This window comes from Filicampus tigris, chromosome 4, assembly GCF_054856515.1.
Source record: "Filicampus tigris isolate MCC_2025a chromosome 4, RoL_Ftig_1.0, whole genome shotgun sequence".
NCBI lineage: Eukaryota > Metazoa > Chordata > Actinopteri > Syngnathiformes > Syngnathidae > Filicampus > Filicampus tigris.
This window is the reverse complement of record NC_141220.1, coordinates 29,731,221-29,746,598: the sequence shown is the minus strand read 5'-3', so window position 1 is coordinate 29,746,598 and position 15,378 is coordinate 29,731,221. Positions and strand designations below refer to the sequence as shown.

The following is a 15,378-nucleotide window of genomic DNA, read 5'->3' as shown; positions in this document are numbered from 1 at the left end:
CATGCACACGCACACATACATGTGCACATATGTACACATACACATGCATATAAAAATAATATAAATAAAATAAACAATCAGGTTAACAACTGTGGCGCAAGTTAGGTCTATGCATTTAGTTAATAGATGTCCAATATCTGCTTTTTCAATGAATTGTCTATATGGTTTCCAAATGTCGTCATATTCATCAAGTTTATTTTTAAGAAAATAAGAGATTCTCTCCACTGCCACGCACTGTCCCATAGACTGGATCCATGCCCCAACTGTAGGCGGTTCCGATTTTTTCCAATCAAGAGCTAGGTTCCTTTTGGCCAGTGATATGGCAAAGTCTATACATTTACGACCCGGATACCCTGGTATAAAGGTTTTGGGATATACATGCATTATGACCATCTTAACATCCAGAGGGACTGTCGTGGACAAAATTAAACTAACCTTATTCAATACCTCCTGCCAGAATTTCTTAATCTTATCACATTGCACTTATACACAGTGCACAAAAGTCCCTCGGGCTTCTCTACACCGGAAGCACGTAGCAGGTATATTATTATTGTGCTTATGCAGTTTCACTGGAGTTATATATGTCCGCACTAACCAACTGTATTGAAGTATTTTCAAACTGGCATTTGCTGATTGTCTCTGGGCATTTTTACAGCTTAACTGCCACTCTTCATCAGAGATACGTTGGCTCAAATGCATTCTCCATGACTCAAGTTTACAATTTGCATTATCATCTGATCCAGAAACTAACCAACTATAGAATGTTGAGATTATACCCTCGCCGTAGCAATTCTTAGTAATTAAGACCTCCAAAGATGAAGGTTTCGGCTGTTTGACGGGAAGATTTTGCATTTTCGATACAAAGCTTCTAATTTGCAAGTACCGGTCTTTAAAAAGGTGCTTTCTTGGAACTCCAAATTTGCTCTTAATCTCTTCAAATGTCGTTCATTTTCCCTCTGCAAACAAGTCACCCAATTTACTTTAGCCCTTCTCTGTCCATAGCTTAAATCCTATGTCCCTCTTTCCTGGTTTAAACAGTTCATTACCCCAAATGGGGCTAAATTGAGATAAAGAGTCCTCTAATTTCATAAACTCTCTCACCTTGTACTATACAACTCATCATATTACGAATAATCGGATGTTTGGTTTCTTTAATTAGTTGTTCAAATTTAGCTGAATAACTATACAAATGTAATGGCAAATCAACAGAGCTCGCCTCCATTCCCAGCCACGAAGGATTATTATTCATCGAAAAATAAAACATCATAGTTCTCAGCTGTGTTGCCAAATAGTACCAGTGAAGGTTTGGGCACTTGAATCCCCCAGTCTCAAAGGGCATACGCATGCAGCACAGACAAACGAATACGAGGGCTTTTTTGGTTCCAAATAAATGTCCTAATTATTGATGTCACTTTATCAAGCATTCCTGTAGGGGGAGCCAATGGAAAATTCTGAAACAAGTATAAAAAACGTAGGCAGCATATTCATTCACCTTTATTATATTTACGCTACCTATAAGAGTTATTGGCAGAGGCAACCAGCGTTTGAAATCTTGGGACATCGATTCTAGTGTTTCGCTATAATTGGCTGATACTATACCATCCAAATGAGGCAATATTCGTATTCCCAAATATGTAAAGGCAGATGTTACCCTAAAAGAACATACTTGCTGTCCTAAAGCTTGACCGTTGCCTTGTTTTAGAGACATTAATGATGATTTAGAAGTATTTATCTTATGACCAGAGATAACTCCACATTGGTTAACCAGCTGCAAGATTGCCGATAAAGAATTAAGCACGGTCATTGTTTTATAAATAAAGCAACATCATCTGCAACTAATGCTATTTTCGTGTTGCACAGTACCCACCGGAATTCCTTTTCTTTGACTATTAGAGCTTATTGCAATTGCTAAAGGCTCAATGGCTAGCGGTGACAACGGCGAACCTTGAGGGCAGCCTCTTGAGATATTAAACGGCTCGGATATACATTCGTTGGTCATTACCCGCGCTATAGGATTCGAATGTAATGCTGTATTTTAATCCATTGCAAAAAAGAATACCCAAATCCAAATCTACTAATAACATCATCCCCTATCAAATGCCTTCTCTGCATCAAGTGAAAGAAAGGCTGTTACTTCTTGTTCTTTGCAACTATATCAAATATGAAGAAGTCGTCTTACATTATATGAAAACCCTGTCTGTCCCTTACAAACCCATTTTGGTCATTAGCTGTTATGAAATGCGCCACATAAAGAAAATTGTATTGTATTGTATTGTACTGAGATCTACGTAATAACAACTCTTTAGGAGTTTCATCCGTACCCCGTAAAGCCCCTGTACTTTTTTCTTCTAGAAACGGTATCCTTTTTTCTAGATCTATCATTTTTTTCCTGGCGACTCTTTAGCTTTCCTACTAGTATAACTTATTACTTGGCCCCTTATGAATGCCTTCAAGGCCTCCCATCTCACTGTAGCTGACGTTTCTAGCTTATTGGTTTCAAACCAATATTCATCTTTTAATCAAAATCAACTGGGTTTTTTTAATACTCTTACTTCATACTTGCCTAGAATAGCCCAAATAAAAATGATTGGCTTTAACGTGGGATCAGAAATGGGGGGGGGAGAAAAAGAATCATTCTACTCAATTGAGCAAAAGTGGACATGTCTGCTTTTCAACGGCACATGCATTGCACTTATTTTGTGAAAAGAGCAAGTCCTTGAAAGACCACTTTAGAGTTTTGAGCGTAATCTTTCAAGCTTACGTAAGTGCGCTTATGTGAACAATCTGAAGGCGGCTTGCAAAATGGAGCTTTTGTGGCCCGCTTGGGCGCAACGAATCCCAAATGGCAGCGAGAGCGTGGGAACGCTCCGGCGGGCCACATTGACGAGGACCGAGCAACGGGCTAATCCGCCCGGGCGCGGCGGCCCGCACCTTGCGTCACCGCTCGCTTGTTAGCGGCCAAGCCGCTTTGCCTGGCTTGCCGTGAGCCGGCCCATTTGGTAGAAGAGCTCAACTTGATTCGGGGTGAGTCGGAGGCACTTGTGTGCTGACTGAGCTCGAATGTGTTTGGTTGCTTGTGGAAATAGCGGAGGGTGTGCACACTTATGCAAGCACATTCGGACGTCATTTCACTCCATTTTAGTCGGGAAATCCCAAGACGGTCTTCTCCCTTCTCATGCAACCGACTATTCCATTTGGCTGGGTTAGGGTTAGACCGCAGCTTCGCCGTAGAGCATACGCACACACTCATATGCTCAATATAAGGAATTGGGCTGCTCCATTGGTGTGTGGGTGGACTTGGCCGTTATTTTTATTTTTTTTTCTAATTATCTATGTTTTGCTTTGAATGTTTTAAAGCACTTTGAGTTGCATTTTTATGTATGAAAAGTGCTATATAAATAAAATGTGATTGATTGATTGATTGATTTTTTTTTTTGGGGGGGGGGGGGGGGGGGTAAAACAAAGTTGGACTTGACTTTCGGGCAGCTTTGATTTGTTTCAGCTTGTGAGATCCCAAATTAGGAGCGAACGATGGCGCGCTCCGCTGAGTGCGCGCTTGAGTCATATGTTGCCAAGGTGAGTTTCACCAGAACAGGTTTGCCGGTTTGCATGGCCACTTGAGGGAAAGGGAAAACTTCAACTTAGCACATTACATAGTGGCTAGCAATTAGCAATTAGCATAGCGTAGGCCTCACTGTGTGGAGCTTGACAGCTTTTTGGACCCATGCTTGTGGTCATTTTTTTTTTTTTTTTACATTTCTGTAATTCATTTTGTTCCATTTCTATCCATTTTTGTCAGGAGTTACATTTTTTCCACAAGATATTTATCTAGTTAACTTAATTCTTAGAAGTTTTTGTCAGATTTGTATCATTTCTTGCTGTATTTTTGTCAGGCACTGAAATTTCCTGTCACTATTTATTTTGTACATCATAGGAGGTTCATTTTTATGGCGACGACATCCCAATTTTTGGAACACTAACCTATTGTCTAGCTTTTTGCCCAATTTTTCTCAAATTTGTCAATTATTTTTTGTCATTTCTTCCCTCTTGATTTGTATTTTTTAAACTATTTATTCATTTATTTATTAGTTTTTGTCCAATTTTGATCATATTTGTCATGTTACATTTTTCATCATGTCTTTCTCACTTTTTACAGATATTTAACTTTTGTTGTTGTTTTTTTTTCATGGTTCTAGTTGACTTTTGTGTTTTTATACAGATTTTTTTTGTCATTTGATTTACAAATTTTGCTGTATTTTTTTTCTTTTGTGGTTTTTGCCCAATATTTGTGGTTTTTTCAGTCTGCAACTTTTTTTTGCCCATAACAGTAACAGGAATTTTATTCCTTTTGCGACAACGTAACCTGAACTTGTGCACAACACTAACCTATTATCTTTTTGCCTGATTTTTGTCACATTTGTCAGTTGCTTTCATGCCGTATAATCTTTTGAAATTTGTCAGCTTTTATTTATTTTTTTTTACACGTGTCATTTTTTTCAGTTTTTGGTCAGAATTGCATCTACCGGTACTTATTTTGAGAGATTTTTTGCCAGATATTTGTGATTTCCTTTCAATGATTATTTTATCCATTAAAGGACTTTTGTTTCTTTAGCGACAAACTAACCCAAATTTGTAGGTTAAGTCATCCAGAAATTGCAGAAAGATCCCTAACCTTTTGTGAGTAGTTTAATTCTTAATGATGAATCGAACGAGTACACCCCAATTTTCGGTTGACCGATGAGACCGTGTTTGCACGACTAAAACAAAATTCCACTAGGTGCGACAAAGTTGACTCAGCACACGAAAAGCGAGTTGAAGTGGTAAAAATATAATAGAGACTTGTTTTTATTTTCAGATGACACGACCATAATAGTTATATTTTTATGTCCAAAAGACAGGATGTGACCATCACAGAGTGCTCGCCACCAAATTCTCTCCACAGTTCTATTTACACACAGTGACAGCATTGTTGCTCCTATCCTTTGGATGGGCAAACAAATACAAAGTTTAAAAAAGAAAAACAAGGTTATAACCTTCAACAACAGCCACACAAATAAAATTCACAGGAGGACACTTTAAGTCAATTAAAAAAAAAAAAAAACCCCACCCAGGACAGCATGAATGTGCACTACTCCCAAAGGCTTGGGCTATTGGGCTTGGTGTGACAATTCCGGATGAACCTCAAAAGTATGATCGCCGATGCCTTTCTGCGACTCTTTCTGCCGCAACCTGCGGATGGCGCTACAAGCTCAGCGGCCTCTGAGCTTAGAGTGTCCCAGTCTGTCATCGGCAGGCTGCAGCCGAGAGCGGAAGGGTCACAGAAAGGCAAAGACCTGGAAATGGAAATGTTGTTTTTTTTTTTTTTTAAAGTACTGAAACATTGAACAGCTGGAGTAGGTGCATTTTCGGTTCACCCTGAAATGCGGTTCAGCCCAAAGCCAAATATCCCCAACTGTTGACGAGTAGCGGCAGCTCGAAAATGTGGCCAACAGAGCCGCTTTTGTTTGCCAAAAGGCCTTGAGGCCACCGAGCATAAAATGCGAGCCCATGTCCGGTCAAACGCGCGCCCGGGCGACTATCGCAACGGCTCAGTCCTGATTGCGCTCACGTTGCCGCCCGAGCGACTCTCTTACCTTACGGCGGGACGGCGCTCTGCTGACCGAGCGACTCCCGCAAACGGACCAAGGGCGCCGCGCCGGCGGACTGGCTGCGACAGGCCAGTCTTTCCAAAGGCCAACGAGGAGGCGGAGGCTGCGAGGAAGGAGGCTCACACGGCGGCGGGGAGCGACTGGCTGTTGTAGTCGGTGGAGTCCATTTTCAGGATGTACGGGATGATGCTGTCGATCTGCACGTTGCCGATGAGGCCGGCGAAGAAGAGCTCCTCGGTGACGGCGGCGCTGATCAGACGCAAGGCGGGAAGCCGCAGCAGCAGCCTGGACAACCTGTGCGGGGAAAAAGCAAGCCGCGCACGCCTTCACCATCTCCGCATGGAATCTTTGAGGCTTCCGTTGATTGCGCGCCGTTGCCGAGCCGAGCCGGGCCGGGCCGAGCCGAGCCGAGCCGAGCCGAGCCGAGCCGAGCCGAGCCGAGCCGAGCCGAGCGCTCGTCCTCCCAATTCAAATCCAACATTGGAGCAAAGAGCGCAACCACGCCGAGTCATCGGGTACGTTACGGCTTTCGGTTTTGCTCGTCCACTTTCCAAATGAACTTGAAAGTTTTGAGCAACTTCCCGTTTCCCGTGACCCAGCTCGTAACTGTTGCAGTTGGCATTGCAACGCCGTTTCGGAGTTGCCCATTTCCAAGCAAGGGTTTCAGGTGCGTCGCCAACAGTGCAATACGTGCAAGCAAATCCGACTTCAGAGGGACCCGGCTTCGGTGTCGTGCCGCAAGAAGAAGAGGGAGAGAAGGACCCCAAGTAAGCTGCTGCAGTCATTTTCCCCAGAGTAGAACTGATTGATGCCTCTGAGTATCAGGGACGGACCGATTATCGGCCAGGCCATCCTTTTTTAAAAATATGATGGTTGATAATAAATCCATTTAAAACTCTGTTCATTTCAAGGAAGTATTGATGTGAACTTTCACTTAACTTTCTAAGAGATCGGCGGACAAAAATGGCGATATTTTGGCAAATCGATTTGTTTTTCCACACCCCTAGTATTAATGAGTTGAAATGTGTGAGGCTTGTGGGAGGGGTAAAATTATCTTTTTTTTTTTTTTTTTTTTAATATGGCGTCTGCATCGCCTATTTGCGCCCATTGTGGTTGGGTAGTGGAACACATCCGGTGCGACAAACAGCTTGTCTGCAGTTTGTCGAATATTTAGTTGGTCACGCAGCATGAGGAGGCAAACTCAGTTACTGCCGTGCTTCCGTTTTCTATATTGATGGTCCGTAGTTAGGACTCAACTACTGCGCTAGCTTCAGCGCGTTGTGATTTCATGTCCAAATTCAGGTTAGGTCCATGCCTGCCAGGGAACCAAAAGTCCATTGAGGGCCCCCAGCCCGCATGTAAATAACGCACTAGGGTACCAACCGGTAGGAATCTTCTGGATACGTCCGCGTGACGTAATCCTGCAGCTCCATGTAGGCCTTCTGCTGGAACCTCTCGATCTGCAGAGTATTGTCGATCCCAGGGTGATCTAATGCGACATCAAATGGAGAAAAAAAGAAGGGCAAAAGAAGTTCATGCATGTTGCGTGTGCCCGTTAGAACTCTTTTTTTTTTTTTTGGCGCACCGGGACTGAAGAGAACAATGGCTTTGAGGAAGGCGTATTCGTAGGCGTCCGGGGACAGCTTGCTCATGCTGTTACAGAACTCCTGCAACCTCCAGATGTGCTCCATCACCACTTTGACGCGCTCTTGGGAAAGCTTCTCTGTTGGACACGACACAAAGGTCAAGGAGAGCCGCGCCCAACGAGGCGGGCGGGCGGCGCGCAACACGAACGCAACATTGGCGTCGTCGTCGGTTGGGATGGTCGAGCTCAACGTGCTTTTAAAGCCGACATATATTAGGGGACTTTCAAATCCAAATGCTTCGGTCTAAGCAAAGAGGAAGACGAACGACAAAGTCAATCTTTTGCCACCTGCCTATTTCAGAGGACGCTTTTGTTTGATTAGCAGATACCGACACGACACAGTTTCATGAGTCAGTATGAAGAAAAAGAGAACGTCAAAAATTCTATCAAGCGTCCACCGTGCGGGCGGCAGCGTTTGTGTGCCGTCCGGCGGCTGGAGTCATTCTAGGCAGCCGCTCGCCACCGCTGCGCTCTCATTTGGTCCTTCCTACCTTCCTGTAAGCTAGTCTGCAGGTGGCTGATGATGGCGCTCAAGATGGTTCCCACGTTCATCACGTTGGAGCACTGAGCCAGCCCCAAAGCAAACAACTCGTTCCAGCAAGCTTTCATCAGGTTGATGTCGTTGTCCTCTTGACCTCTGGAAAAGACACGACGGAGCCAAGAAGCGTGGGTGCCAACAAGCGTCTTTGGTCAAAGAGGAGCACGCGCCACTCACCCCAAGGCTTGGAAGGCGGGGATGGAGCGCGCCCAGTGCATGGAGAGAAAAAGAAGGCGCGAGGCCGACTCGCAGATGTAGTTGACGTTGAGGTACTCCGGCACGGGCACGGGCATCATCAGCTGCGGCGGCGGCGGCGGCGGGCAAATGGTCAGCCCGGCGCAGAGAGAAGACCGGCGCGGCGCGGCGCCGACGCTTACTTTGAAGGGAATGTGGCTCTCCGACAGCAGCGAGCCCTCCAGCTCCAGCACCGGGCCCGACTGGTCGCCCGACATCAGCTGCATGGTGGCCTCCAGGTTGGGCGGCGCCGCCGACGACCCGTCGCCGGCGTGCAGGACTTTGGCCAGCGTGTCGAAGGCTCTGGGCGACACGCCAGACGGCAAACGTCAACAGTGGCTCTTCACGCGCTTGGGGAAATTTATTTCAGCGCCGGCTTAAAACCCAAACGGGCACCTTCCATCGGATTCGATTCGACAAGGTTCGGCTCAATTCGGGCTGTTGACATTTTACAAAAATAGGAATGACCTCGTCAGTTCTGGAAATGGGGCATTTCCTTCAAATAGATCGCTCTCCAATAAAAGACACGATCTGAGATATTTTAAAGTGGAATGATTTCACTGAATGCGCCAATTTCCCCATTCAAATCCCCCTTCAAAGGTCAGGGTGCAAACATTGACAACTTTTCTGTAGCCTGTACAATGCATAACTGTCATTAAAAACGTGATTAGGTCGCTGGTAGACAGCAGCTCAACCACTACCGGTAAATACAATTCAGAAGGTGTCGTCTGCCCTTTGAATCTGGCGCGCTCTCATGGGGATGTGACGTCACAGTAGCCGCAGGATTCAGTGACTACTAATCATGAAGGGTCTAATAACGCCCCCCCCCCCCCCCCCCCCCTTGTGTCGGCTCGTGTGTTTCAGAATCCTCTCATTCCAAAACATCGCTCGCCATTGAGTTTGTCGCGCCTGGAAATTGTGCAGTCTACGGTGTAGCGAGCTGCTTAGCTCGATCTACGTCACTTCCGGCGGCTAGAGCCGCGATTCCTCGAGCTGCCGTGAGGTTCGGAAGCACTCGGAATGACTAAGTAAAACCTATTTTCTAATTGATCTGTGGTTGACAACTTGCAGGAAGTGACTTGTATGTATTATTAAAACCTAGCACCAAGGAGAATATGAATTTTGACAGACTCTGAAAAATGTCTGCACCCTGGCCTTTAATGACAAATCGAGGCTCCTTATTTAAGAATTAAAAAAGTTGCAGCTGCTCCAAAAAGAACAACACAAAAACGGTTATGTCCTTGATAAAGGAATATCTGCCTATGGCTACGAGGCTTGCGCTTGACAAAATGTTTGTTTGTTTTTTTTAATCTCACGTCAACGGGGGAGTCTTTTGAGCACGGGAGCAGACGGCCCGGCGGGTCCCGAGCGGCGGCCCCTTTCCCGCCGGGAAGGCGCGGCCGCTCACCTGCTGATATCGCTTTGCTCGTCGTCCTGCAGGTCCGTCATGGAGCTGTCGCCGTTGCTGAGCGTCTCCGCGACGGCCAGCTCGCCGGCCCCGTCGCCGGCCTCCCTGGCCTTGTTGAGATGGGCCAGCGAGGTCACCACGTTGGCCAGCGTGCCCAGGTCGCCTTGGCAAGCGTCGCCGTGCTGACGGGCCGCGCGCGCACCAGGCAACGAAAGCGCACGCCGTCAGCACAAGGCCCGGCCGGGTGGGCAAAAACGCAAAGATGGAAGCGGGCCGACCGCTACTCTGAGATGGCGGCAGTTACCTTTTCCGGGGACGCCGGGATCGAGATGGTGTTTTCCAGCTTGGGGAAGGATTGTTGGATGTTGAGCAGCATGCTTGACTCCAGCAAATGCGTCGACCTGTTTGGACAGACGTGCAGCAGGCGCGCCGCAGTACATCACAAAAACACAAAAAGCCGCAAAAAGCCATCCACAAAAAGACTCACACCGCGGACTGCTCACCAGCCAATTATAAAAAGATCAATTTACTCTTAACGTTGTCGCAACGTCTTTACACATGTTTAATTGAACAATGTTTCAGGTTTGCATAATGTTTTGAAATTATTGTGTCAAGAAATTTTTCTCCTTTATAAAATTCTAACAAAACGTTCAGGGAGCACCCGAGTTTGTCAGCATGTCTTAAAACGGATAAATGAAAACTTAAACAATAGCTCCATGTAGTAAACTACAGGAAATGAACATTTCAAAATGACAGAAATGTTCAACTTTCACATATCTTTGTTTGGATTTCTATAGTTCTAAATTGATTTATTATCGGCCAGCAGTTTTAAAAAAGGCCGATGCCGATATTCGTCAAAAAGCCAAATATCGGAGCCGATAATCGGTCTATCCCTAGTCGAAATCAAGGCTGAAAGTTGGCCGTCTTAGGCGACGCGGGCTTTTGTCGTGAATTAGCTGGGTCAGCTCCGGTGCTAATTCCAATGAGGCCAAGTGCCATGAGGGGAGGGAAGAAAGAAAAAAAAGAAAAAAGAAAAATTAGGGTGGCAAAGCGGGGCGAAACGTATATAAACAAATAAGCATGTCGACTCATTGAGTGAGGAGAAAAAAAATATGGCGTCCGTTTTATTCATCCAAGGCCAGGTAAGCCTATGCCGATGTTACCTGGAAGTCTCCTTGTCTGACACAAAGGTGGGCGTGGCGGCCAGCGGGCTGCACAGGTTCTTGCGGATGTAGATCTTCTCCGTGGAGGCGGCGCAGTTGAGCGACTTCTCCCTGGCGGGCACATCCATGGGCTTCCTCTCGCACTGCACGGCTACGACACAGCGGCACACTCGGGTCAGAGCCGGGCGACGGCAAGCGGCGCGCGAGCTGCGCGGGCGCGGCCGTACAATCCTGTTTCATGCCCACGGCCATGCAGCGCTGCAGGCGGCAGTACTGGCAGCGGTTTCGGTGGATCTTGTTGATGGCGCACTCGCCGGAGCCCCTGCACGTGTACACCAGGTTCTTCCTGATGCTGCGCTTGAAGAAGCCCTTGCAGCCCTCGCAGCTGACGGCTCCGTAATGGCGCCCTGCGGAAGAAGGTCACGGCGATGCACACATCAGCGAGAGCCGCGTCGCTGGCAAAATGGCCCGAAGCCAAGCCTGAAGTGGCTTGCAAGCTAAGTGACGTTCAAGGGGCTTGCAACCTGAGGCCTTGTCGCCGCACACGACGCAGTACTCCACAATGGGCTTGGCAAGCGACTGGTCCGAGTCCTCGGTGACAAACTGACAAAGGGACAGAGGAGAGTGTGGCTGGCTCAACACCTCGCAAACAATTCGACACCCAAGACACTCCAGCCTCGCTTGTGGCGGAAAATGCACTCAATCGAACATTTTGGGGGGGGGGGGGGGGGGGGGAAGAATCATTTCATCATTTACAGACCTTGTGAACGCTAAAATTGCCCAAATGCTTAGGATTTCAGCCTCTCAACCAGAGATAGACGATATGTTTTTTTTCAGGGCCGAAACCGATTATTAGTAGTCAAGGCGACCGATAACTGATATTTGGAGCCGATATTCATTTTTTGTAAAAAAAGAAAATATTGGCATCAAAATCGAAAAAAAAATAAAAATTTCGGAACTTTGTTGAAACGTCTTTAAGCACATGTTTATTGAACAATTTTTCAGGTTTGCATAATGTAAATATTTTCGGGGGTATAATTATTACTATGCATTTTTGACAATATACATCTTTGTTACCAAATTGTAACAAAAAGTTCAGGGAGCACCCAGGGTCGTCAGCATGTGTTCAAAAGTGAAATGAAAACACTTAACAAAAATTCTCCATGCAGTTTTCGACAATAAATGAAGTTCTCCAAAATGACAGAAATTTCATCTTTCACATGTCTTTGTTTTGATTCCAACACAGTTTTAAATTGATTCATTATCAGTCATCGGATGTTTTAAAAAGGCCGATGCCGATATTCGTCAAAATGCAGAATATCGGCCCGGCCGATAATCGGTCCATCCCTAGTCTCAACAATAAATATTCTCAGATTTCTGCAGGCCTCCATGAAAGTAGACTGATTATGCTTGTGCGTGCCCCCCCCCCCCCGAAAAAAAACCCCGAGACATTTGCACACATCTGCTTTTGCATTTGAAAACAATCACCAACATTTTTGCAGATTTTCTGACGGATGTTGCAGACCAAAGCGCGTAACTGAATCATCATTTATTGACATTTGTGCATTTTCTGCACTGCCAATTTGAAATACTGTCCCGTTTTTGAATAAAGGGATAGAAGTGGGAGTCCCACCTGAATCTGCGGCCCTGACAGATCTGGAGAGGCGAAGAGCAGCTGGTTGACGCCGGAGCCGTCCGGGCTGGTGAGGATGACCTTGCTGGGGGAGCCCTCCCGCTTGGCCAGGATCACCTTGCCGGCGGGGGAATAGTCGGCATTGGCCAGGATGAACTGCTGCTTGCCGGGAGACGCCGGCTCCAGGGCGGTGACGATCTGCAGCTTCTGGCCGGTCTGGGGATCAGTCACGATCTGGAGGATAGTCAAAGACGAGACGGCAGTGAACACAACGGTCGAGGGCCACAAGAGAAGCCTGGGACTGAAATTCATTCCGGTAAAAATGGGGTGGAGGGCGTGCGTGGCTGGAACCCATTAATGGCCTTTCCATTCATTTCAATGGGAAAAGATGACTTGGGTGTTCTGAGTGACAAGTGTGGTCACAGATGACGTTCAACTCGTATCCCAAGACATCACTCTATTAATCGTCAACTTTGCATTTTGACTTTGTTTGAACTACCGCAAAAGGCTGACTGTTTTATTGCTATTGCACGACAGACTGAAAATATGAAAATAAAATGAAAACTGCCTGTGCACGTTGATAGGCAAGCGGGTAACAAATGTTGACAGCAAAAAGGTTCTCTCAAGGACGACATCAAACACATCCATCCCTATTGCAGGTTTGCAAGTTTGGCAGCCTTGTTGTGTTGAGGTACTGTACATACTGAGTGGAGGTGAGGCTATTCACACCAGCATCGTCTCAAAAGAAAAAAGAAAAAAATAAATAAAAGATCACCTGAATTCGGTGTCCCATGGCCATGTTGCTATCTGCTGACACGAGCTGTATCCTCTGAGCCTGCCCATCCATACTCAGGCTGCATACGTTCACTTGCCACTGCGCTTCTCCTCACTGCCCCATCCACCTACAGAGCAAACATGTGCGTAAACCCAGGGGGCGGCTGTGTATTTGCTTCCTGGGCTCCCACGTCACTCACCAAACCAGGCCCCACCTTTTAAAGCCACACACAATCAAAGTTTGAGATGTTACGATGCAGAACATGAGGACGGCGACCCCATGTGGACAAAAAATTTAAAAAACCTGCATGTCAGACACAAATTTGTTATTGTAGTATTGCTTGATTAATACATGGTAGAATCGGTGGGACAATCCCGTCACAAAATATTGAATAGCTTCAGCCCTAACGTTGTCCTACTATCCTAAGGAAATAATTTTCAGTAAGGAAGGAAGGAAGCAGTAGAAAACGTTTTCTTAATAGCAAGCTGAATTATTTTACTAGTGAGAACGTTAATTAGCAAGATGACCTGCTTTTCCCGACTAGTGGATAAGCGTTGGGGGGGGGGGGGGGGGGCATAGTCGTGAGTGGGTGAGTCTCTGCATCATAGGACCTGCTCCACTGGGGTCACGGCCGCTCCCAGAATGACCCCTGATCCCGAGTGTAGGCTCCACAGTTGTGCGAGATATGCAAGAGTTGCCACTGACACTTAATAAATAAATTAGAACTAGACTGAACTGCATGTGGATCCGATACAAAAAGGACAAGGAGCGTACTAGGGCAAGGACCCGAAAGACCCGACGGAGTTGAAGGTGGATATCACGAGTCGACCAAAGAATAAATGCTCGAACGTTTTCCCATATTCGAGGCATTCTTGGCCGTCACCACCAAACGTTTGTGGCCTGTGTTAGCAACTCGGTCCGGACAATTAAATGCTAATTGTTTTACTCGCGTTGAAATGGTAACGAACAACAGGGCGCGATTGTGGTATCGAAGCAAAAAAAAAAAAAAAGCTCCTGACTGCCAGTGACACCCCCCACCCCCCACGGAAAAAAAATCGATACGGAAGATAAAGGTATTTCTTTTCCTGTCGGTGAAAGGTCAACATTGAAGGGTTCAAGCGTGCGAGAGGCCCGCGCGAGCGCAGCGGAAACGCCGCGACCGCGACGACCACTACTAAAGTTCGCATTCAAATAGCTTCGAGGTTGCTCCACAAAGCCTTCGCCTTAAGGAGCGCAACTATGTCCACTTTCGAGCTGGACCTTCCGCTCCCAAATTGGAATCATGGTTAGCAATGTTAGCATTTGAGCTAACGTCTGCTAAATAGCAGCTAGCACGCGACATGGCGATTAAATGCGTTACTTATGTCAACATGAACAAAATACAAAATCTTAATTGATGTGCTGTTGGTTCCGGGGCTCATTGATGTGGACGATATACTTACTTACGAGGCGTGGTGCTAACAAGAGTGCTAGCTGTTAGCTGTGTGCTAGCAGGAAGCCGCTGGCAGGCTGCTCCCCGGTGCCCACCCCACCGATGGGGGCGTTCAAGCGGCGACGCGAAACGAGGCATGTCGGTACACACATCAGTCACATTTCCTTACCTGTTCATGAGCCGCTTCTTGTATTTTATCCTTTAACGTCCAAATAAATTCTCTTTTTTTTTCATTTCAGAGATTGGTGGGCGGGTCAGAGTTCGTGACCTAATTTTTTTTTTTTCCCCTTTCGGTAAATTTGCGCATGCGCAAAGATGCCAAGTTATCGCTAACTTTCCCAGCAACGTTATGAAAGTGCCGGGCAACAATTTTCCCTACTTTGAAAAGACACTCAAATGTAACAACGGACGCAATTTTTCTTGACTCTTACCAAGTTTACAAGCATTCGTTTTTTCCAACCAGTAACTGAATTATAACCAATTTTTTAATGCATTTTCTGTACTATTAATTGAAAATGAAAAACAAAACAAAAAAATCGAATCGAAGAGATAACAGATTAATTGCTGATTTTAATGAAAATGCTATCTGCAGTCCTAGTACATGTAATAAATTGGTCAGCTGATTCTACATTTGAATGTTTTTCTTTGTGGGAATTCTGAACTCCAACCTGGCCTGCAATGAAAATGACTCTAACCAGGACAGAAAACAACGTTGTTTTTGTACACCTTCAATTTGGCCAGTGTGTTTTTTTGGATAGCACACCGAGGAAGTCTAGTCAGCAATATGTGATTTTAGGGATTGCCACAGAAATAAATAAAACCTCCAAGTGCACGATTAAGCAAAGTTTGTTGTGTTTTTTGGGGGGAACTATGACTTTACAACAGAAGTAAAAGCTTTTCCT

General features: G+C 46.0%; 1 protein-coding gene and 1 long non-coding RNA gene across 4 annotated transcripts; one reads left to right on the top strand and one right to left on the bottom strand.

The window, feature by feature from the left end:
- Positions 1–4,812: 4,812 nt before the first annotated feature.
- nr2c1 (nuclear receptor subfamily 2, group C, member 1) lies at positions 4,813–14,809 on the bottom strand. 3 transcript variants are annotated; one of them, XM_086028503.1, is made up of 14 exons: positions 14,646–14,809; positions 13,045–13,171; positions 12,270–12,503; positions 11,161–11,239; positions 10,864–11,043; positions 10,637–10,787; positions 9,778–9,874; positions 9,474–9,655; positions 8,209–8,368; positions 8,009–8,130; positions 7,785–7,930; positions 7,234–7,371; positions 7,032–7,137; positions 4,813–5,942 (listed from the first exon to the last, which is right to left on the bottom strand). In XM_086028503.1, exons 2-14 carry the CDS (start codon positions 13,114–13,116, stop codon positions 5,768–5,770), a joined length of 1,842 nt encoding a protein of 613 aa, XP_085884629.1. In that variant the 5' UTR covers positions 13,117–13,171; positions 14,646–14,809; the 3' UTR covers positions 4,813–5,767. The 3 variants fall into 3 exon arrangements, with proteins under 3 accessions (XP_085884629.1, XP_085884630.1, XP_085884632.1); XM_086028504.1 differs by lacking the exon at positions 14,646–14,809 and adding an exon at positions 14,487–14,634; XM_086028506.1 differs by lacking the exon at positions 14,646–14,809 and adding an exon at positions 13,244–14,071.
- LOC147149414 (uncharacterized) lies at positions 14,082–15,308 on the top strand. The gene is made up of 2 exons (XR_015086491.1): positions 14,082–14,610; positions 14,716–15,308. It is a non-coding gene; the product is annotated as an uncharacterized LOC147149414 (long non-coding RNA).
- Positions 15,309–15,378: the final 70 nt, after the last annotated feature.